Here is a 24,137-nt window from a genome sequence, read left to right as displayed (position 1 = left end):
AGCCAGCGGGGTGGTGGCACTGGAATCCTCATCTCTCCCAAGTGGACATTCTCTCTTTCTCCCCTGACCCATCTGTCTATCTCCTCATTTGAATTCCATGCTGTCACAGTTACCAGCCCTTTCAAGCTTAACATCCTTATCATTTATCGCCCTCCAGGTTCCCTTGGAGAGTTCATCAATGAGCTTGACGCCTTGATAAGTTCCTTTCCTGAGGATGGCTCACCTCTCACAGTTCTGGGTGACTTTAACCTCCCCACGTCTACCTTTGACTCATTCCTCTCTGCCTCCTTCTTTCCGCTCCTCTCCTCTTTTGACCTCACCCTCTCACCTTCCCCCCCCTACTCACAAGGCAGGCAATACGCTTGACCTCATCTTTACTAGATGCTGTTCTTCCACTAATCTCATTGCAACTCCCCTCCAAATCTCCGACCACTACCTTGTATCCTTTTCCCTCTTGCTCTCATCCAACACTTCTCACTCTGCCCCTACTCGGATGGTATTGCGCCGTCCCAACCTTCGCTCTCTCTCTCCCGCTACTCTCTCCTCTTCCATCCTATCATCTCTTCCCTCTGCTCAAACCTTCTCCAACCTATCTCCTGATTCTGCCTCCTCAACCCTCCTCTCCTCCCTTTCTGCATCCTTTGATTTTCTCTGTCCCCTATCCTCCAGGCCGGCTCGGTCCTCCCCTCCTGCTCCGTGGCTTGACGACTCACTACGAGCTCACAGAACAGGGCTCCGGGCAGCCGAGCGGAAATGAAGGAAAACTCGCCTCCCTGCGGACCTGGCATCCTTTCACTCACTCCTCTCTACATTCTCCTCTTCTGTCTCTGCTGCTAAAGCCACTTTCTACCACTCTAAATTCCAAGCATCTGCCTCTAACCCTAGGAAGCTCTTTGCTACCTTCTCCTCCCTCCTGAATCCTCCTCCCCCTCCCCCCCTCCTCCCTCTCTGCGGATGACTTCGTCAACCATTTTGAAAAGAAGGTTGACGATATCCGATCCTCGTTTGCTAAGTCAAACGACACCGCTGGTCCTGCTCACACTGCCCTACCCTGTGCTTTGACCTCTTTCTCCCCTCTCTCTCCAGATGAAATCTCGCGTCTTGTGACGGCCGGCCGCCCAACAACCTGCCCACTTGACCCTATCCCCTCCTCTCTTCTCCAGACCATTTCCGGAGACCTTCTCCCCTTCCTCACCTCGCTCATCAACTCATCCTTGACCGCTGGCTACGTCCCTTCCGTCTTCAAGAGAGCGAGAGTTGCACCCCTTCTGAAAAAACCTACACTCGATCCCTCCGATGTCAACAACTACAGACCAGTATCCCTTCTTTCTTTTCTCTCCAAAACTCTTGAACGTGCCGTCCTTGGCCAGCTCTCCTGCTATCTCTCTCAGAATGACCTTCTTGATCCTAATCAGTCAGGTTTCAAGACTGGGCATTCAACTGAGACTGCTCTTCTCTGTGTCACGGAGGCTCTCCGCACTGCTAAAGCTAACTCTCTCTCCTCTGCTCTCATACTTCTAGACCTATCTGCTGCCTTTGATACTGTGAACCATCAGATCCTCCTCTCCACCCTCTCCGAGTTGGGCATCTCCGGCGCGGCCCACGCTTGGATTGCGTCCTACCTGACAGGTCGCTCCTACCAGGTGGCGTGGCGAGAATCTGTCTCCGCACCATGCGCTCTCACCACTGGTGTCCCCCAGGGCTCTGTTCTAGGCCCTCTCCTATTCTCGCTATACACCAAGTCACTTGGCTCTGTCATATCCTCACATGGTCTCTCCTATCATTGCTATGCAGATGACACACAATTAATCTTCTCCTTTCCCCCTTCTGATAACCAGGCGGCGAATCGCATCTCTGCATGTCTGTCAGACATATCAGTGTGGATGACGGATCACCAGCTCAAGCTGAACCTCGGCAAGACGGAGCTGCTCTTCCTCCCGGGGAAGGACTGCCCGTTCCATGATCTCGCCATCACGGTTGACAACTCCCTTGTGTCCTCCTCCCAGAGTGCTAAGAACCTTGGCGTGAACCTGGACAACACCCTGTCGTTCTCCACTAACATCAAGGCGGTGACCCGATCCTGTAGGTTCATGCTCTACAACATTCGCAGAGTACGACCCTGCCTCACACAGGAAGCGGCGCAGGTCCTAATCCAGGCACTTGTCATCTCCCGTCTGGATTACTGCAACTCGCTGTTGGCTGGGCTCCCTGCCTGTGCCATTAAACCCCTACAACTCATCCAGAACGCCGCAGCCCGTCTGGTGTTCAACCTTCCCAAGTTAGAGTAAACAGATGTATATTATATAATGGACAGGTGTAGTCAACAGATGTGTATTATATAATGGAGAGGTGGAGTTGACAGATGTATATTATATAATGGACAGGTATGGTAAACAGATGTGTATTATATAATGGACAGGTGAAGTCAACAAGATGTGTATTATATAATGGACAGGTGAGGTTGACAGATGTGTATTATATAATGGACAGGTGAGATTGAGGGATGTGTATTATATAATGGACAGGTTAAGTTGACAGATGTGTATTATATAATGGACAGGTAGAGTAAACAGATGTGTATTATATAATGGACAGGTGTTGTCAACAGATGTGTATTATATAATGGACAGGTGGAGTTGACAGATGTATATTATATAATGGACAGGTGAGGTCAACAGATGTGTATTATATAATGGACAGGTAGAGTCGACAGATGTGTATTATATAATGGACAGGTGAGGTCGACAGATGTGTATTATATAATGGACAGGTAGAGTCGACATATGTGTATTATATAATGGACAGGTGAGGTCAACAGATGTGTATTATATAATGGACAGGTGGAGTTGACAGATGTATATTATATAATGGACAGGTGAGGTCAACAGATGTGTATTATATAATGGACAGGTAGAGTCGACAGATGTGTATTATATAATGGACAGGTGAGGTCGACAGATGTGTATTATATAATGGACAGGTAGAGTCGACATATGTGTATTATATAATGGACAGGTGAGGTCGACAGATGTGTATTATATAATGGACAGGTAAAGTCAACAAGATGTATATTATATAATGGACAGGTGAAGTCGACAGATGTGTATTATATAATGGACAGGTGAGGTCAACAGATGTGTATTATGTAATGGACAGGTGAGGTTGAGGGATGTGTATTATATAATGGACAGGTGAGGTTGACAGATGTGTATTATATAATGGACAGGTGAGGGTTGAGGGATGTGTATTATATAATGGACAGGTGAAGTCGACAGATGTGTATTATATAATGGACAGGTGAAGTTGACAGATGTGTATTATATAATGGACAGGTGAGGTCGACAGATGTGTATTATATAATGGACAGGTGAGGTCGACAGATGTATATTATATAATGGACAGGTGAAGTTGACAGATGTGCATTATATAATGGACAGGTGGATGAAACAGATGTATATTATATAATGGACAGGTTAAGTCAACAAGATGTGTATTATATAATGGACAGGTGAGGTTGACAGATGTGTATTATATAATGGACAGGTGTGGTTGAGGGATGTGTATTATATAATGGACAGGTGAGGTTGACAGATGTGTATTATATAATGGACAGGTGTGGTAAACAGATGTGTATTATATAATGGACAGGTGTAGTCAACAGATGTGTATTATATAATGGACAGGTAAGGTTGACAGATGTATATTATATAATGGACAGGTGAGGTCAACAGATGTGTATTATATAATGGACAGGTGAGGTCGACAGATGTGTATTATATAATGGACAGGTGAGGTTGAGTGATGTGTATTATATAATGGACAGTTGAGGTCGACAGATGTGTATTATATAATGGACAGGTAGAGTCGACAGATGTGTATTATATAATGGACAGGTGAAGTCGACAGATGTGTATTATATAATGGACAGGTGAGGTCGACAGATGTGTATTATATAATGGACAGGTGAAGTCGACAGATGTGTATTATATAATGCACAGGTGAGGTCGACAGATGTGTGTTATATAATGGACAGGTGAAGTCAACAGATGTGTATTATATAATGGACAGGTGGAGTCGACAGATGTGTATTATATAATGGACAGGTGAAGTCGATAGATGTGTATTATATAATGGACAGGTGAGGTTGACAGATGTGTATTATATAATGTGACAGGTGAAGTTGACAGATGTGTATTATATAATGGACAGGTGAAGTCAACAAGATGTATATTATATAATGGACAGGTGAGGGCAACATATGTGTATTATATAATGGACAGGTGCGGTCAACAGATGTGTATTATATAATGGACAGGTGAAGTCGACAGATGTGTATTATATAATGGACAGGTGAGGTTGATGGATGTGTATTATATAATGGACAGGTGGGGTTGACAGATGTGTATTATATAATGGACAGGTGAAGTCGACAGATGTGTATTATATAATGGACAGGTGAGGTCGAATGATGTGTATTATATAATGGACAGGTAAAGTCGACAGATGTGTATTATATAATGGACAGGTGAGGTCGACAGATGTGTATTATATAATGGACAGGTAAAGTCGACAGATGTGTATTATATAATGGACAGGTGTGGTCAACAGATGTGTATTATATAATGGACAGGTGAGGTTGAGGGATGTGTATTATATAATGGACTGGTTGAAGTCGACAGATGTGTATTATATAATGGACAGGTGAGGTCGACAGATGTGTATTATATAATGGACAGGTGTGTCGACGGATGTGTATTATATAATGTGACAGTGTGTCTATCACCTTCTCAAGGTCAGGCTCCTCCAGAGCGAGGGCCAGGCTGTTGTTGTCCATCACTGAAGACGCTGCTACGTCCAGGGGAGTAGATCCCCTCATGGCTGGGGAGGCTGAGGAGACAATGGAAGAAAACTAAAACATTTCATTTCTTGCCTCTTGTCTTGAGAAAGGCCACTCGGCAGAAACGTCAACTGTCATGTTCACTGTTGTGGACATGGAATAAACGATACAAGAGCACTTTATTTTTGACATCCACTAAATCTCTCAATTGTAATTAGAGGCAATGGAGAGACAGACAGGAAAAGACACGCACATTCCTATTCTACCAGCAGGGGGTAGTGTCTCTGCATCTCTTAAACTGCATACCATTTACACCATTACATCAAATCCTGATTCACTTCCTACTTCCAACCTCCCAGCCAGCCATTGATTTGGTTACTTCCTATTAGTGCTGGGGAGTCTGTCTGTAGGGACCAGTGTATAGTTAGGGGATAAATAAGATGTGAGGCACATTTTCTTTGCGACACATTTAGTACAGTGGGCATATAATATTAGTGCTTTGAAATCAATATCAAACTATTTATAACCGTTGCTGCCAAAGGGCAGTAGTATAAATTACACCGATTTGATTTGAAACACACACATAGAGATGATTTGAATGTGTGCTCATTAAGTGCTGTTATCTTGAAAAACCTTTCAGGTGAGGTGTTCATGTCAGCAGCTATTCGTACATTAATTGTCCTCAGCATATCAGCACTATAAAATCATTTTAAATCAATTTGAAACCCTTTAGCTTCAATTACAACCATTTTCTTCTAAGCCCATGTGGAACAGGGTGAGGGTGATTTGTATAGAGAACAGTATATGTGGGTGATTTGTATAGAGAACAGTATATGTGGGTGATTTGTATAGAGAACAGTATATGAGGGTGATTTGTATAGAGAACAGTATATGTGGGTGATTTGTATAGAGAACAGTATATGTGGGTGATTTGTAGAGAGAACAGTATATGTGGGTGATTTGTAGAGAGAACAGTATATGTGGGTGATTTGTAGAGAGAACAGTATATGAGGGTGATTTGTATAGAGAACAGTATATGAGGGTGATTTGTAGAGAGAACAGTATATGAGGGTGATTTGTAGAGAGAACAGTATATGAGGGTGATTTGTAGAGAGAACAGTATATGAGGGTGATTTGTAGAGAGAACAGTACATGTGGGTGATTTGTATAGAGAACAGTATATGAGGGTGATTTGTATAGAGAACAGTATATGAGGGTGATTTGTATAGAGAACAGTATATGAGGGTGATTTGTAGAGAGAACAGTATATGAGGGTGATTTGTAGAGAGAACAGTATATGAGGGTGATTTGTAGAGAGAACAGTATATGAGGGTGATTTGTAGAGAGAACAGTATATGAGGGTGATTTGTAGAGAGAACAGTATATGAGGGTGATTTGTATAGAGAACAGTATATGAGGGTGATTTGTATAGAGAACAGTATATGAGGGTGATTTGTAGAGAGAACAGTATATGAGGGTGATTTGTATAGAGAACAGTATATGAGGGTGATTTGTATAGAGAACAGTATATGAGGGTGATTTGTAGAGAGAACAGTATATGAGGGTGATTTGTAGAGAGAACAGTATATGAGGGTGATTTGTAGAGAGAACAGTATATGAGGGTGATTTGTATAGAGAACAGTATATGAGGGTGATTTGTAGAGAGAACAGTATATGTGGGTGATTTGTATAGAGAACAGTATATGAGGGTGATTTGTATAGAGAACAGTATATGAGGGTGATTTGTAGAGAGAACAGTATATGTGGGTGATTTGTAGAGAGAACAGTATATGAGGGTGATTTGTAGAGAGAACAGTATATGAGGGTGATTTGTAGAGAGAACAGTATATGTGGGTGATTTGTATAGAGAACAGTATATGAGGGTGATTTGTATAGAGAACAGTATATGAGGGTGATTTGTATAGAGAACAGTATATGAGGGTGATTTGTAGAGAGAACAGTATATGAGGGTGATTTGTAGAGAGAACAGTATATGAGGGTGATTTGTAGAGAGAACAGTATATGTGGGTGATTTGTATAGAGAACAGTATATGAGGGTGATTTGTATAGAGAACAGTATATGAGGGTGATTTGTAGAGAGAACAGTATATGAGGGTGATTTGTAGAGAGAACAGTATATGTGGGTGATTTGTATAGAGAACAGTATATGAGGGTGATTTGTAGAGAGAACAGTATATGAGGGTGATTTGTAGAGAGAACAGTATATGAGGGTGATTTGTAGAGAGAACAGTATATGTGGGTGATTTGTATAGAGAACAGTATATGAGGGTGATTTGTAGAGAGAACAGTATATGAGGGTGATTTGTAGAGAGAACAGTATATGAGGGTGATTTGTAGAGAGAACAGTATATGAGGGTGATTTGTATAGAGAACAGTATATGAGGGTGATTTGTAGAGAGAACAGTATATGAGGGTGATTTGTATAGAGAACAGTATATGAGGGTGATTTGTAGAGAGAACAGTATATGAGGGTGATTTGTAGAGAGAACAGTATATGAGGGTGATTTGTATAGAGAACAGTATATGAGGGTGATTTGTAGAGAGAACAGTATATGAGGGTGATTTGTATAGAGAACAGTATATGAGGGTGATTTGTAGAGAGAACAGTATATGAGGGTGATTTGTAGAGAGAACAGTATATGAGGGTGATTTGTATAGAGAACAGTATATGAGGGTGATTTGTATAGAGAACAGTATATGAGGGTGATTTGTATAGAGAACAGTATATGAGGGTGATTTGTAGAGAGAACAGTATATGTGGGTGATTTGTATAGAGAACAGTATATGAGGGTGATTTGTATAGAGAACAGTATATGTGGGTGATTTGTATAGAGAACAGTATATGAGGGTGATTTGTATAGAGAACAGTATATGAGGGTGATTTGTATAGAGAACAGTATATGAGGGTGATTTGTATGTGCCCATTACATGCTATGATCTTGAGAATGAGACATCTCCTTTCACACACAGTACGGTGTTCACTTCATCATCAGCTATTCCTCACAGTCCAACCCTAGTGAGTCATCACTCCATGCACTGCATCCCTAAATAACCCCATCACCCTGTCCTCTTTATCCCTCTCTCTCTCTTTCATTCCAGATCTCCTTCTCTCCATCTCTCCCTTTCTTGATCACTCTCTCTATGCTACCTTTTCCCATCTCTCTCACCTTCCTTTCTCCGTCACTCTCTCTTTGACATCTTAATCCCTCTGTGCTCTACCTGTTTGTCAGTCTCCTCTATTGAAGAGGACAGCTGAGTCAACTAGTAAAGGGGACAGCTGAGTCCTCTAGTGAAGGGGACAGCTGAGCCCTCAAGTAAAGGGGACAGCTGAGTCCTCTAGTGAAGGGGACAGCTGAGTCCTCTAGTAAAGGGGACAGCTGAGTCCCCTAGTAAAGGGGACAGCTGAGTCCTCTAGTAAAGGGGACAGCTGAGTCCTCCAGTAAAGGGGACAGCTGAGTCCTCAAGTAAAGGGGACAGCTGAGTCCTCTAGTGAAGGGGACAGCTGAGTCCTCTAGTGAAGGGGACAGCTGAGTCCTCAAGTAAAGGGGACAGCTGAGTCCTCTAGTGAAGGGGTCAGCTGAGTCCTCTAGTAAAGGGGACAGGTGGGTCCTCTAGTAAAGGGGACAGGTGAGTCCTCTAGTAAAGGGGACAACTGAGTCCTCTAGTAAAGGGGACAGGTGAGTCCTCTAGTAAATGGGACAGGTGAGTCCTCTAGTAAAGGGGACAGGTGAGTCCTCTAGTAAAGGGGACAGGTGAGTCCTCTAGTAAAGGGGACCACTGATTCCTCTAGTAAAGGGGACCACTGATTCCTCTAGTAAAGGGGACCACTGATTCCTCTAGTAAAGGGGACAGGTGAGTCCTCTAGTAAAGGGGTCAGCTGAGTCCTCTAGTAAAAGGGACAGTCACTACCCCAGCCACTGTGATGAAATAAACAACAACTAAATAACATTGCAACAAAACAAAGGTTTGTGTCCTGTGACAAATAAACAGTCACGGGATAATGGCTTGACTTTTTCTTTATGTGTCCCAATCTCCTTTAGGTGAAATGAAGTGCTATTCTGCCCCAGCAACTCTTCCTCCTTTGCCTTGCTAGCAGGAACGACAGAACAGAGTGCTACTGCTCCCATTCTCTGTCACCCGCTATCTGAAAGTCATTGTCCCAGTGCCATTCCTCCCCTCTGTTTCTGTCTCCTCTGTCCCAAAGCTCCTCGGGGGAGACAGAGCTCATGCAATGTGTTGTCCCACAAACAGAGGGGACAGTGTACACCTTATTACTATCCCAGATCAGCTGCATAACCCAGAACAGGCCGATAACCCAGAACAGGTCCATAACCCAGGCCAGGTCCATAACCCAGACCAGGTCCATAACCCAGGCCAAGCCGATAACCCAGACCAGGTCCATAACCCAGGCCAGGCCGATAACCCAGACCAGGTCCATAACCCAGACCAGGTCCATAACCCAGGCCGATAACCCAGACCAGGCCGATAACCCAGACCAGGTCCATAACCCAGGCCCATAACCCAGACCAGGTCCATAACCCAGTCCAGGTCCATAACCCAGACCAGGCCGATAACCCAGACCAGGCCCAAAACCCAGACCAGGCCGATAACCCAGACCAGGCCCAAAACCCAGACAAGGCCCATAACCTAGACAAGGTCCATAACCCAGACCAGGCCGATAACCCAGACCAGGCCCAAAGCCCAGACCAGGCCCATAACCCAGACCAGGCCGATAACCCAGACCAGGTCCATAACCAAGACCAGGCCGATAACCCAGACCAGGTCCATAACCCAGGCCATAACCCAGACCAGGCCGATAACCCAGGCCAGGCCGATAACCCAGACCAGGTCCATAACTTAGGCCAGGCCGATAACCCAGACTAGGCCGATAACCCAGGCCAGGTCCATAACCCAGACCAGGTCCATAACCCAGACCAGGTCCATAACCCAGGCCGATAACCCAGGCCAGGTCCATAACCCAGACCAGGTCCATAACCCAGACCAGGTCCATAACCCAGACCAGGTCCATAACCCAGGCCGATAACCCAGGCCAGGTCCATAACCCAGACCAGGTCCATAACCCAGGCCAAGCCGATAACCCAGACCAGGTCCATAACCCAGGCCGATAACCCAGACCAGGTCCATAACCCAGACCAGGTCCATAACCCAGGCCGATAACCCAGACCAGGCCGATAACCCAGACCAGGTCCATAACCCAGGCCCATAACCCAGACCAGGCCGATAACCCAGACCAGGTCCATAACCCAGGCCCATAACCCAGACCAGGCCGATAACCCAGACCAGGTCCATAACAAAGACCAGGCCGATAACCCAGACCAGGTCCATAACAAAGACCAGGCCGATAACCCAGACCAGGTCCATAACCCAGGCCAGGTCCATACTGCTGTTGTTTGTTTCCTGTGCACTTTCTCTCTCTCTGCCACCATTCCCTCTCTCCTCTCTTCCATATGTATGTCCTCTCTCACTATGCCCTCCTTCATACCCTTCTTGTTAGAAGAACAGTGACAGAGCATTCCAACTCTGCTGTTCTCCAGTAGGCTGCTGGGGTTCTCTCTCTCTCTCTCTCTCTCTCTCTCTCTCTCTCTCTCTCTCTCTCTCTCTCTCTCTCTCTCTCTCTCTCTCTCTCTCTCTCTCACCTTCCTTCCTTCACCCCTTCCTTCACTCCTTCCTTCACTCCTTCCTTCCTCCCTCGCCCCTCCCTCCCTCCCTCCCTCGCCCCTCCCTCCCTCCCTCCCTCCCTCCCTCCCTCCTCCCTCCCTCCCTCCCTCTCTCTCTCTCTCTCTGAGCCACCTTCCCCTCTCTCCTGTTACCCACCCAGTCCGACAGAGCTGTTCTCCAGTAGGTAGCTGAGGTGGTCAAACATGGCCTTCTGGTTCTGTCGACTGATACGACAAAAGTAACACAGGAACCGACAGCAGCTGGCGACCATCTTGGGGAACGCTATCTCCTAAAAAGAGAGAGGGAAACATAACTTTTAACCATATAATATACTGAACAAAACTATAAACACAACAGGTAAAGTGTTGGTCCCATGTTTCATGAGCTAAAATAAAACATCCCAGAAATGTTCCATACGCACACAAACCTTATTTCTCAAAAATGTTGTGCACAAATTTGTTTACATCCCTGTTAGTGAGAATTTCTCCTTTGCCAAGATAATCCATCCACCTGACAGGTGTGGCATATCAAGAAGCTGATTAAACAACATGATCATCACACATGTGCACCTTGTGCTGGGGACAATTAAAGGCCACTTTAAAATGTGCAGTTTTGTCACACAACACAATGTCACAGATCTTTCAAGTTTTGAAGGAGCGTGCAACTTGCATGCTGACTGCAGAAATGTCCACCAGAGCTGTTGCCAGAGAAATGAATGTTTATTTCTATACCATAATCTGCCTCCAACGTCATTTTAGAGAATTTGGCAGTTGGTCCCCCCCGGTCTCAACCACAAACCACATGTAACCATGCCAACCCAGGACCTCCATATCTGGCTTCTTCACCTGTAGCATCGTCTGAGACCAGCCACATGGACAGCTGATGAAACTGGGGAGTATTTCTGTCTGTAATAAAGCCCTTTGTGGTGAAAAACTCATTCTAATTGTCTGGGCCTGGCTCCCCATTGGGTGGGCATATGCCCTCCCAGGCCCACCCGTGGCTGTGTCCCTGCCCAGTCATGTGAAATCCATAGATTAGGGCATAATGACTTTACAGTGCATTTCAATTGACTCATTTCCTTATATGAACTGTGATTGAGTATTATCGTTGAAATTGTTGCATGTTGCGTTTTCATTTTTGTTCATTAAAGAACATTACATTATTAGTCTATTTGTTATGACAGAAAAAAAATATATTGTTTATCTTATGTTCCCCCCCCCCCCCCCCCCCCAGAAAACTAGGGCCAAGTAACTTTTATGTAGTTTAAAGCTTTAATAAATCTGAAAGTAACTTGTCAATAGGAGATATGTCCTAGAGAGAATGGGAGATATGTCCTAGAGAGAATGGGAGATATGTCCTAGAGAGAATGGGAGATATGTCCTAGAGAGAATAGGAGATATGTCCTAGAGAGAATGGGAGATATGTCCTAGAGAGAATGGGAGATATGTCCTAGAGAGAATAGGAGATATGTCCTAGAGAGAATGGGAGATATGTCCTAGAGAGAATAGGAGATATGTCCTAGAGAGAATGGGAGATATGTCCTAGAGAGAATAGGAGATATGTCCTAGAGAGAATGGGAGATATGTCCTAGAGAGAATGGGAGATATGTCCTAGAGAGAATAGGAGATATGTCCTAGAGAGAATGGGAGATATGTCCTAGAGAGAATAGGAGATATGTCCTAGAGAGAATGGGAGATATGTCCTAGAGAGAATGGGAGATATGTCCTAGAGAGAATAGGAGATATGTCCTAGAGAGAATGGGAGATATGTCCTAGAGAGAATAGGAGATATGTCCTAGAGAGAATGGGAGATATGTCCTAGAGAGAATGGGAGATATGTCCTAGAGAGAATGGGAGATATGTCCTAGAGAGAATGGGAGATATGTCCTAGAGAGAATGGGAGATATGTCCTAGAGAGAATGGGAGATATGTCCTAGAGAGAATGAGAGATACGTCCTAGAGAGAATGGGAGATATGTCCTAGAGAGAATGGGAGATATGTCCTAGAGAGAATGGGAGATATGTCCTAGAGAGAATGAGAGATATGTCCTAGAGAGAATGGGAGATATGTCCTAGAGAGAATGGGAGATATGTCCTAGAGAGAATGGGAGATATGTCCTAGAGAGAATAGGAGATATGTCCTAGAGAGAATGGGAGATATGTCCTAGAGAGAATAGGAGATATGTCCTAGAGAGAATGGGAGATATGTCCTAGAGAGAATGGGAGATATGTCCTAGAGAGAATGGGAGATATGTCCTAGAGAGAATGGGAGATATGTCCTAGAGAGAATGGGAGATATGTCCTAGAGAGAATGGGAGATATGTCCTAGAGACAATGAGAGATACGTCCTAGAGAGAATGGGAGATATGTCCTAGAGAGAATGGGAGATATGTCCTAGAGAGAATGGGAGATATGTCCTAGAGAGTGACCAAGATCTAGAATGTGTCTGTTTGAGAGATCACAAGTTAGAATGGAGCTTTTGTCATGTTATTGAATCAACATCGTTGAAAACAGCCCCCCCCCCCCAGCTCAAAGGACCGTTGACAACATTACAAGACAGTCCTTCACAACAAACTGTAAATCTGACATATGCTTAAACCTGCTTACAAGCAATGACTTTGGTGGTCCATATGGGGCACTGAATACACACACAAAGGCACACACACACACACACACACACACACACACACACACACACACACACACTGACATACACTCTCACACACACACACACACACACACACACACACACACACACACACACACACACACACACACACACACACACACACACACACACACACACGCACACGCACACACACACACGCACAAACACACTGTAAACGACCTGGACAGATCAAGTATCGGCCAACAGTGCAGGAATTCATGTTACTGGTCCTGACGAATGAGATTGCCAACCAGATATGACGGCTTGCGGTCGGTCTGTTTGTCTGTCACTCAGGCTGTCTGGGGATGCATGACGTGGTTCAGCTCATGTTTGGCTGTTGGCACAGACAGTAGTATTAAATCATACCCCAGTCTTACAGCACATCCCAAAAAGGACTGGCATGAGAGTCCCTGCTCCTCTACCCCTCACATCACATTACCAGACCTGTACCCCCTCCAACCCTCTCCTGGACATGCCCCTCCAGCACCCCTCTACCTACCCTTACCCCCTTACATGTCCTGCCCAACTCCCCTGTATCTCCTTACTCTCTCCTTCTGGGTACTGAGTGGTTGATCTTGGGTAGGATCCCTATATGTGCTGATGGCTAGGGACTGCCTCATAACATATTAACTTTCCTGGGATCTGGGACATGGGATTCATGTTACAGATAGACCTGACAGTACAGCCCCTGCATGGCTGTTTACATCACAGCTATTTTGATCCCCTTGGGATCTCCTTGGGTTCTCCTTGGATCCTACCCAGACAAACAGTAGTCATACACTTGGATAAAATTATAATAAAATATACCTTATCTTGGCACTGTGGCATGGTATGGGCAGCTATTAATCAATTCATTAATAGGTAATAGATTCATAGCTTCATAGACTGGAGTTAGAAAGGTTACCTCCTATTTTGAAAGGACAGGAAGTGTTAGCTGTGTACATGACCAGGCATTCCACATTTAACCCCACCTAGATTTGAACAGCGAAATATCAAGATGTTTTTACAGTTTTATATGTAAAAACAAGCATTTTTTAAAAACTTTTTATTCAAAAACAGGTAAACCGGACATTTTCACTTCCCGATTGCTCCGTTTTCACTCGGAAAACAAAGGATCAAAATGTACACGGACCATAATCTTAGGTGCCACCATTTCTCAGGCTGATACAGAGAGACTCATCCATGCTTTATTTATAAGCAGGCTTGACTACTGTAATACTCTCCTGTCTGGTCAACCCAAGAAAGCCATTGGTCAACTCCAAATCATAGAGAACGCTACAGCTCGGGTACTGACCAAGACTAGACAGAGAGCACACATTACATCAGTTATAAAGTCTCTGCACTGGCTGTCTGTGAGATTTACAATTCATTTTAACATTATTCTATTGGTTTTAAATCAATCCACGATTGTGCACCCCAGTACATGTCAGACATGTTTTTAAGTTATGTACCCAGTAGGTCCCTCAGGTCCTCTGGCACTGGCCTTATAACTTTCCTAAAGCCTAGGACCAAGAGACATGGAGAGACAGCCTTTAGTTACTATGCCCCCAGCCTCTGGAATAGCCTGTCAGAGAACCTGAGGGGGACCAAGAGGCATGGAGAGACAGCCTTTAGTTACGATGCCCCCAGCCTCTGGAATAGCCTGTCAGAGAACCTGAGGGGGGATGAAACTGTGGACATTATTTCAAACAGATCTTAAAACACACCTTTTTAGCTTTGCATTTCCTCAGAGTTATTTTTTTTGTCCTTTAGTTTTAAAATGTTATTCTTTCGTTTTTTCATCTCCTTATGGTTCTTGTGTATTTTAGTTTTTACTTTCATTGTTTATTTATTTATTTCTGTGAAAAGCATTGTGGTGCATTTGTGTCTGAAATGTGTTATTTAAATAAAGCTTGATTTGATGAGAAAGGATTTAAACATTTTGATTCAACTCATGAATTAAATTGAATGTACCTATGTTCCCCCTTTATATCTTAATGTATTCACATCAGTCCAGTACTGAAACTAGACGAGGAGAGAATATATCTTTAGACTAATGAGGTACAGTACCTGTGACTTGTCTCTTTAGACTATTGAGGTACAGTACCTGTGACTTGTCTCCTCTTTAGACTATTGAGGTACAGTACCTGTGACTTGTCTCCTCTTTAGACTAATGAGGTACAGTACCTGTGACTTGTCTCCTCTTTAGACTAATGAGGTACAGTACCTGTGACTTGTCTCTTTAGACTATTGAGGTACAGTACCTGTGACTTGTCTCCTCTTTAGACTATTGAGGTACAGTACCTGTGACTTGTCTCCTCTTTAGACTATTGAGGTACAGTACCTGTGACTTGTCTCCTCTTTAGACTAATGAGGTACAGTACCTGTGACTTGTCTCTTTAGACTAATGAGGTACAGTACCTGTGACTTGTCTCCTCTTTAGACTAATGAGGTACAGTACCTGTGACGTGTCTCTTTAGACTATTGAGGTACAGTACCTGTGACTTGTCTCCTCTTTAGACTATTGAGGTACAGTACCTGTGACTTGTCTCCTCTTTAGACTATTGAGGTACAGTACCTGTGACTTGTCTCCTCTTTAGACTAATGAGGTACAGTACCTGTGACTTGTCTCTTTAGACTATTGAGGTACAGTACCTGTGACTTGTCTCCTCTTTAGACTATTGAGGTACAGTACCTGTGACTTGTCTCCTCTTTAGACTATTGAGGTACAGTACCTGTGACTTGTCTCCTCTTTAGACTATTGAGGTACAGTACCTGTGACTTGTCTCCTCTTTAGACTATTGAGGTACAGTACCTGTGACTTGTCTCTTTAGACTATTGAGGTACAGTACCTGTGACTTGTCTCTTTAGACTATTGAGGTACAGTACCTGTGACTTGTCTCCTCTTTAGACTATTGAGGTACAGTACCTGTGACTTGTCTCTTTAGACTAATGAGGTACAGTACCTGTGACTTGTCTCCTCCCAGCACGTTGACCATCACCTCCATGACAGTCTCATGCATCCCCAGGACTCTCATTAGGTTGGGGTGCTGGTAGAACACCTTGTTGTTCATTATGTCACTGCAAACACACAGAGGCCAGCTAATTATCTGAGCTAACAGTTGTTCTATAGTTGAACTAAACCAGATCAAACAACCTTAGTGTGTGTGCATTGAGCAATACTGTGGATGTATGGATCATTACAGTAATGTTAAATGCACACACACACACCTCCTCTCCTCTCTCACCCCAGTCCGTCGATCATGAGTTTCTCCTCTTCTTTCCCCATGCGTACAGACAGCAGTGATCTGATCTGGCCCAGAGAGGCCAGGAGGTTGACACAGTCCTGTACTGACACAGCAGAGATGGTGTAACCTGGTAATAGTAAGGGACAAAAGTTACATTTGCAATCTGTATGGCTTTGTCCATGTTTAACTGCAATTGTCTTATGAAAGATGAACAACAAAATAGTAAAAGATAAGACTCTGGACGATTAGGTCAAACTATCAGAATCAGTCTCGGAGTCACTCAATTGACGTGACACAAGGATCAAGTACATACTCTTCTTCATGGCCCTGAGCAGCGCTCCAATGCCGTCGTACTGACGTCTCAGCAGGCTGAACATCACACGAACCAGCTCTGGGTCCTGGATGCTGCACTCCTGAGCCCAGCTAGCCATGGTCTGGCTGATCAACTCCTTCAGGTTGGCTGAGGGGAGATACCAGTGTTTTACACATACAGATATTATAGATAGATACAGTGCATTTCTGAGCCCAGCTAGCCATGGTGTGGGAGACAAGACCATATCGGCTAGAGAGAGTGGGGGAGATACCAGAGTTTTATAAATACAGTTATTATAGATAAATACAGTGCATGTCTGAGCCCAGCTAGCCATTGTCCTTCAGGTTGCCTGGAGAAAGAAGGAATTAATTATTATTTCAAATCTAGTCAATATGTGTATTCTCCACATCCTGTGAGTTACAACTCTTTCACTCTCTAGGGCTCCTATTTTATTTTTACAATATGCCATTTGCTCTAAGAAAATGTCTGGACTTCTGCCATGGGAAATCAGTGGTTGATTAGGCTGGGGGAAAGCTGGTTGTGCTTTACAAGAGGTGACCACTATGTGTGCATACAGATGAACCCTGTTGATAGAGCTGCAGTTCTCCTCATCATGCCCATCCAAGAAAGATTGCTAATAGTCTGTCTCTCAGTTATTATGTTAAGCTACAAACAAAATGCAAGTCAAAATAAATATTTTTTTGTTAAGGGGGGGGGGGGGCGTGCTGTAAGATCCGAGGCGGCCAAGGTGTGTACACTCTTAGAAAAAAACATGCTGTATAGAAACTAGAATAGTTATTCGGCTGTCCCACTGAATAACCTTTTGAAGAACCCTTTTGGTTCCAGGTAGAACCCTTTTGGTTCCAGTTAGAACCCTTTTGGGTTCCATGAAGAACCCTTTCTACAGAGGGATCTACATGGAAACAAAAGTTTATTCAAAGCGTTCTCCTATGGGGACAGACAAATAACCTTTTTGGAAACCTTTTTTCTAAGAGTGTAGATTTAACTGAATTGAATTTTTTCTTCTTCTCCAAAGTCATGTTATGTACCACCACAATAGGAATGTTGTACAGGAGCCAAGGGAAGAGGCAGGACGTATAAAACGTGTCATTTCCAGGGTTGGTAGAAGGATGTTGTTCTACTGATCAGCTGAGTCAAGTTTCAAGTTGCATTTGTCACACACACACACAAGTACATCGAAATGCTTAACTTGCACGCCCTACCCAACAGTGCAGTATTCAAAATAGTATAACTAATGAGAAATAAGGGTCATAGCCAGTACCAAATATCTGTTGTGAAGGGATACTGGAGTATTGAGGTAGATATGTACATGTCTGAAGGGATACTGGAGTATTGAGGTAGATATGTACATGTAGGCAGAAAATACTGGAGTATTGAAAGTAGATATGTACTGTAGGCAGGGATACTGGAGTATTGAGGTAGATACAGTGGCTTACGAAATAATTCACCCCCCTTGGAATTTTTCCTATTACAACCTGGAATTAAAATAGATTTTTTGGGGGGTTTGTATCATTTGATTTACACAACATGCCTACCACTTTGAAGATGAAACATATTTTTTATTGTGAAACAAACAAGAAATAAGACATAAAAACAGAAAACTTGAGCATGCATAACTATTCACCTCCCTCCAAAGTCAATACTTTGTAGAGCCACCTTTTGCAGCAATTACAGCTGCAAGTCTCTTGGGGTATGTCTCTATAAGCTTGGCACATCTAGCCACTAGGATCTTTGCCCATTCTTGAAGGCAAAACTGCTCTAGCTCGTTCAAGTTGGATAGGTTCCGCTGGTGTACAGCAATCTTTAAGTCATACCACAGATTCTCAATTGGATTGAGGTCTGGCCTTTGACTAGGCCATTCCAAGACATTTAAATGTTTCCCCTTAAACCACTCGAGTGTTGCTTTAGCAGTATGCTTAGGGTCATTGTCCTGCTGGAAGGTGAACCTCTGTCCCAGTCTCAAATCTCTGAAAGACTGAAACAGGATTCCCTCAAGAATTTCCCTGTATTTAGCGCCATCCATCATTCCTTCAATTCTGACCAGTTTCCCAGTTCCTGCCGATGAAAAACATGATGTTGCTGTTCTCGGGTTGATGAGAGGTGTTGGGTTTGCGCCAGACATAGCGTTTTCCTTGATGGCCAAAAAGCTCAATTCTAGTCTCATCTGACCAGAGTACCTTCTTCCATACGTTTGGGGAGTCTCCCACATGCCTTTTGGCAAACACCAAACGTGTTTGCTTGTAGTTTTTTTTAAGCAATGGCTTTTTTTTGGCCACTCTTCTGTAAAGCCCAGCTCTGTGGAGTGTACGGATTAAAGTGGTCCTATGGACAGATACTCCAATCTCCGCTGTGGAGCTTTGAGCTCCTTCAGGATTATCTTTCGTCTCTTTGTTGCCTCTCTGATTAATGCCCTCCTTGCCTTGTCCCTGAGCTTTGGTGGCCGGCCCTCTCTTGGCAGGTTTGTTGTGGTGCCATATTCTTTCCATTTTTTAATAATGGATTTAATGGTGCTCCGTGGGATGTTCAAAGTTTCTGATATTTTTTATAACCCAACCCTGATATGTCTGTATTTCTCCACAACTTTGTCCCTGACCTGTTTGGAGAGCTCCTTGGTCTTCATGGTGCCGCTTGCTTGGTGGTGCCCCTTGCTTAGTGGTGTTGCAGACTCTGGGGCCTTTCAGAACAGGTGTATATATACTGAGATCATGTGACAGATCATGTGACACTTAGATTGCACACAGGTGGACTTTATTTAACTAAGTATGTGACTTCTGAAGGCAATTGGTTGCACCAGATCTTATTTAGGGACTTCATAGCAAAGGGGGTGAATACATATGCACGCACCACATTTCCATTCTTTATGTTTTAGAATTTTTTGAATCTAGTAATTTTTCTCATTTCACTTCACCAATTTGGACTATTTTGTGTATGTCCATTACATCAAATTCAAATAAAAGTCAATTTAAATTACAGGTTGTAACGCAACGAAATAGGAAAAATGCTAAGGGGGATGACTACTTTTGCAAGGAACTTGAAACTATCGACCCGCACCACTACAGCCCCGTCGATGTTAATGGGGGCCTGTTAGGCCCGCCTTTTCCTGTAGTCCACGATCAGCTGCTTTGTCTTGTTCACATTGAGGGAGAGGTTGTTGTCCTGGCACCACACTACCAGGTCTCTGACCTCCTCCCTATAGGCTGTCTCATCGTTGTTGGTGATCAGGCCTACCACTGTTGTGTCGTCAGGAAACTTAATGATGGTTTTGGAGTTGTGTTTGGCCACGCAGTCGTGGGTGAACAGGGAGTACGGGAGGGGACTAAGTACACACCCTTGTGGGGCCCCAGTGTTGAGTATCAGCGTGGCAGATGTATTGTTGCCTACCCTTACCACCTGGGGGCGTACCATCAGGACGTCCAGGATCTATTTGCAGAGGGACGTGTTTAGTCCCAGGGTCCTTAGCTTAGTGATGACCTTCATGGGCACTATGGTGTTGAACGCTGAGCTGTAGTCAATGAACAAAATTCTCACATAGGTGTTCCTTTTGTCCAGGTGAGAAAGGGCAGTGTGGAGTGCGATTGAGATTGCGTCATCAGTGGATCTGTTGGGGCGCTATGTGAATTGGAGTGGGTCTAGGGTATCCGGGAGGATGGTGTTGACGTGAGCCATGACCAGCCTTTCAAAGCACTTCATGGCTACCGACGTGAGTGTTACAGGGTGGTAATCATTTAGGCAGGTTACCTTCACTTCCTTGGGCACAGGGACTATGGTGGTCTGCTTGAAACATGTAGGTATTACAGACTCAGTCAGGGAGAAGTTGAAAATGTCAGTGAAGACACTTGCCAGTTGGTCCGCGCATGCTTTGAGTACACGTCCTGGTAAACTGTCTTTGTGAATGTTGACCTGTTTAAAGGTCTTACTCACATCGGCAACAGAGAGCGATATCACACACTCGTCCAGAACAGCTGGTGCCCTCGTGCTTGTTTCAGTGTTGCTTGCCTCGAAGCGAGTATAAAATACATTTCGCTCGTCTGGTAGTCTTGCATCACTGAGCAGCTCGCGTCTGGGTTTCTCTTTGTAGTCCGTAATAGTTTTCAGGCCCTGCCACATCCGACGAGCATCAGAGCCAGTGTAGTAGAATTCAATCTTAATCCTGTATTGACACTTTGCTTGTTTGATGGTTTGTCTGAGGGCATTGCGGATTAGTGTCCTGCTCCATGAAAGCGGCAGCTCTAGCCTTTAGCTCCATGCAGATGTTGCCTGTAATCCATGGCCTCTCGTTGGGATATGTACGTACGGTCACTGTGGGGACGACGTCGTCGATGCACTGAATGATGAAGCCGATGACTGAGGTGGTGCACTCCTCAATGCAATTGGATAAATCCCAGAACATATTCCAGTCTGTGCTAGCAAAACATTCCTGTCGCATAGTGTCCGTGTCATCTGACCACTTCCGTATTGACATTTTACGTTTACATTTTAGTCAGTTAGCAGACGCTCTTATCCAGAGCGACTTACAGTGGTGAATTCATACATTTCATTTCATTTCATGCATTTACAAAAAAATTTATAAAAAAATAAAAATAAAAATTGTACTGGCCCCCGTGGGAATCGAACCCACAACCCTGGCGTTGCACACACCATGCTGGCATTGCAAACACCATGCTCTACCAACTGAGCCAGAGGGTTGTGAGAGTCACTGGTACTTCCTGCTTTAGTTTTTGCTTGTAAGCAGGAATCAAGAGGATATAATTATGGTCAGATTTGCCAAATGGAGGGCGGGGGAGAGCTTTGTATGCATCTCTGTGTGTGGAATAAAGGTGATCTAGAGTTTTCCTCTGGTCGCACATGTGATATGCTGGTAGAAATGAGGTAAAAGGGATTAAGTTTGCCTGCATTAAAGTCCCCAGCCACTAGGAGCGCCGCTTCTGGATAAGCATTTTCTTGTTTATGTCCGTATAGAGTTGGTTGAGTGCGGTCTTAGTGCCAGCATCGGATTGTGGTGTTAAATAGATGGCTACGAATAATATAGATGAGAACTCTCTTGGTAGATAGTGTGGTCTACAGCTTATCATAAGGTACTCTACCTCAGGCGAGCAATACCTCAAGACTTCTTTAATATTAGACATCGTGCACCAGCTGTTATTGACAAATAGACACACATCCCCACCCCTCGTCTTACCAGACGTAGCTTCTCTGTCCTGCCGGTGCATGGCAAATCCCGCCAGCTCTATATTAACCGTGTCGTCGTTCAGCCACGACTCAGTGAAACATAAGATATTACCGTTTTTAATGTCCCGTTGGTAGGATAATCTTGATAGTATTTTCCAATGATTGCACGTTGGCCAATAGAACGGATGGTAGAGGGGGTTTACTCGCTCACCTACAAATTCTCAGAAGGCAGCCTGACCTCCGCCCCCTTTTTCTCTGTCTTTTCTTCACGCAATTGATGGGGATTTTTGCCTGTTCTCGAGAAAGCAGTATATCCTTCTCGTAGGACTCGTTAAAGGAAAAAGCTTCTTCCAGTTCGTGGTGAGTAATCGCTGTTCTGATGTCCAGAAGTTATTTTTGGTCATAAGAGACGGTAGCAGCAACATTATGTACAAAATAAGTAAAAAAATAAGTTGCAAACAACACAAAAAAACTAACAAAATACCACAGTTGTTTAGGAGCACATTAAACTTCAGCCATCCTCTCCGGCGCCATTCTACTAGTGTGTTAGTGTTAGTGTGTGGGTGTTAGTGTTAGTGTGTAGTGTTAGTGTGTGGTGTTAGTGTGTAGTGTGCGGGTGTGCGGGTGTTAGTGTGTGGGTGTTAGTGTGTAGTGTGCGGGTGTTAGTGTGTAGTGTGCGGGTGTTAGTGTGTGGGTGTTAGTGTGTGGTGTGCGGGTGTTCGTGTGTGGGTGTTAGTGTGTGGGTGTGTGGGTGTTAGTGTGCGGGTGTTAGTGTGTGGGTGTGCAGGTGTTAGTGTGTGGGTGTATGAGTGTTAGTGTGTGGGTGTTAGTGTGTGGGTGTTACTGTTAGTGTGTGGGTGTGTGGGTGTTAGTGTTAGTGTGTGGGTGTTAGTGTGTGGGTGTTAGTGTGTGGGTGTTAGCGTGTGGGTGTGTGGGTGTTAGTGTTAGTGTGTGGGTGTTAGTGTTAGTGTGTGGGTGTTAGTGTGTGGGTGTGCGGGTGTTAGTGTGTGGGTGTGTGGGTGTTAGTGTGTGGGTGTGTGGGTGTTAGTGTGTGGGTGTGTGGACGTTAGTGTGTGGGTGTGCGGGTGTTAGTGTTAGTGTGTGGGTGTGTGGGTGTTAGTGTGTGGGTGTGTGGATGTTAGTGTGTGGGTGTGTGGGTGATAGTGTGTGGGTGTTAGTGTGTGGGTGTGTGGGTGATAGTGTGTGGGTGTTAGTGTGTGTAAGAGTGTCAGTGTAGGCGGATATACAGGTACATGTAAACAGGGCTGAAAAGTGACTGGCAGCAGGAATATATAAATACTTATGGTAATATATACATGTAAACAGGAGTACTAGTGACCAGTAGCAGGATAGATAGATACTAATGATAATATATACATGTAAACAGGAGTACTAGTGGCCAGTAGCAGGATAAATAGATACTAATGGTAATATATACATGTAAACAGGAGTACTAGTGGCCAGTAGCAGGATAAATAGATAGATACTAATGGTAATATATACATGTAAACAGGAGTACTAGTGGCCAGTAGCAGGATAGATAGATACTAATGGTAATATATACATGTAAACAGGAGTACTAGTGGCCAGTAGCAGGATAAATAGATAGATACTAATGGTAATATATACATGTAAACAGGAGTACTAGTGGCCAGTAGCAGGATAAATAGATACATACTAATGGTAATATATACATGTAAACAGGAGTACTAGTGACCAGTAGCAGGATAAATAGATAGATACTAATGGTAATATATACATGTAAACAGGAGTACTAGTGGCCAGTAGCAGGATAAATAGATAGATACTAATGATAATATATACATGTAAACAGGAGTAATAGTGACCAGTAGCAGGATAGATAGATACTAATGGTAATATATACATGTAAACAGGAGTACTAGTGGCCAGTAGCAGGATAAATAGATAGATACTAATGGTAATATATACATGTAAACAGGAGTACTAGTGGCCAGTAGCAGGATAGATAGATAGATAGATACTAATGGTAATATATACATGTAAACAGGAGTACTAGTGGCCAGTAGCAGGATAAATAGATAGATACTAATGGTAATATATACATGTAAACAGGAGTACTAGTGGCCAGTAGCAGGATAAATAGATAGATACTAATGGTAATATATACATGTAAACAGGAGTACTAGTGGCCAGTAGCAGGATAAATAGATAGATACTAATGG

General features: G+C 44.0%; 1 protein-coding gene across 5 annotated transcripts in view; it reads right to left on the bottom strand.

Annotated features, from left to right (window-relative positions):
* The window catches only part of LOC106608253 (ryanodine receptor 3), a 264,485-nt gene that overhangs the window by 88,602 nt on the left and 151,746 nt on the right, over positions 1-24,137 (bottom strand). For all 5 annotated transcript variants that reach the window (XM_082977053.1, XM_045721102.2, XM_045721103.2 and 2 more), the window contains 5 exons: positions 16,744-16,890; positions 16,431-16,557; positions 16,149-16,263; positions 10,694-10,826; positions 4,784-4,887 (listed from right to left, as the gene is read on the bottom strand). In XM_082977053.1, the coding sequence (XP_082833179.1) occupies positions 4,784-4,887; positions 10,694-10,826; positions 16,149-16,263; positions 16,431-16,557; positions 16,744-16,890 (626 nt within the window). The remainder of the gene's footprint in view (positions 1-4,783; positions 4,888-10,693; positions 10,827-16,148; positions 16,264-16,430; positions 16,558-16,743; positions 16,891-24,137) is intronic.

The sequence above is a fragment of the Salmo salar genome, chromosome 06 (genome assembly GCF_965601325.2).
Source record: "Salmo salar chromosome 06, fSalSal1, whole genome shotgun sequence".
In the NCBI taxonomy this organism is placed as follows: domain Eukaryota; kingdom Metazoa; phylum Chordata; class Actinopteri; order Salmoniformes; family Salmonidae; genus Salmo; species Salmo salar.
The sequence above is the reverse complement of the archived record's forward strand: the minus strand, read 5'-3'. Positions and strand labels throughout refer to the sequence as shown.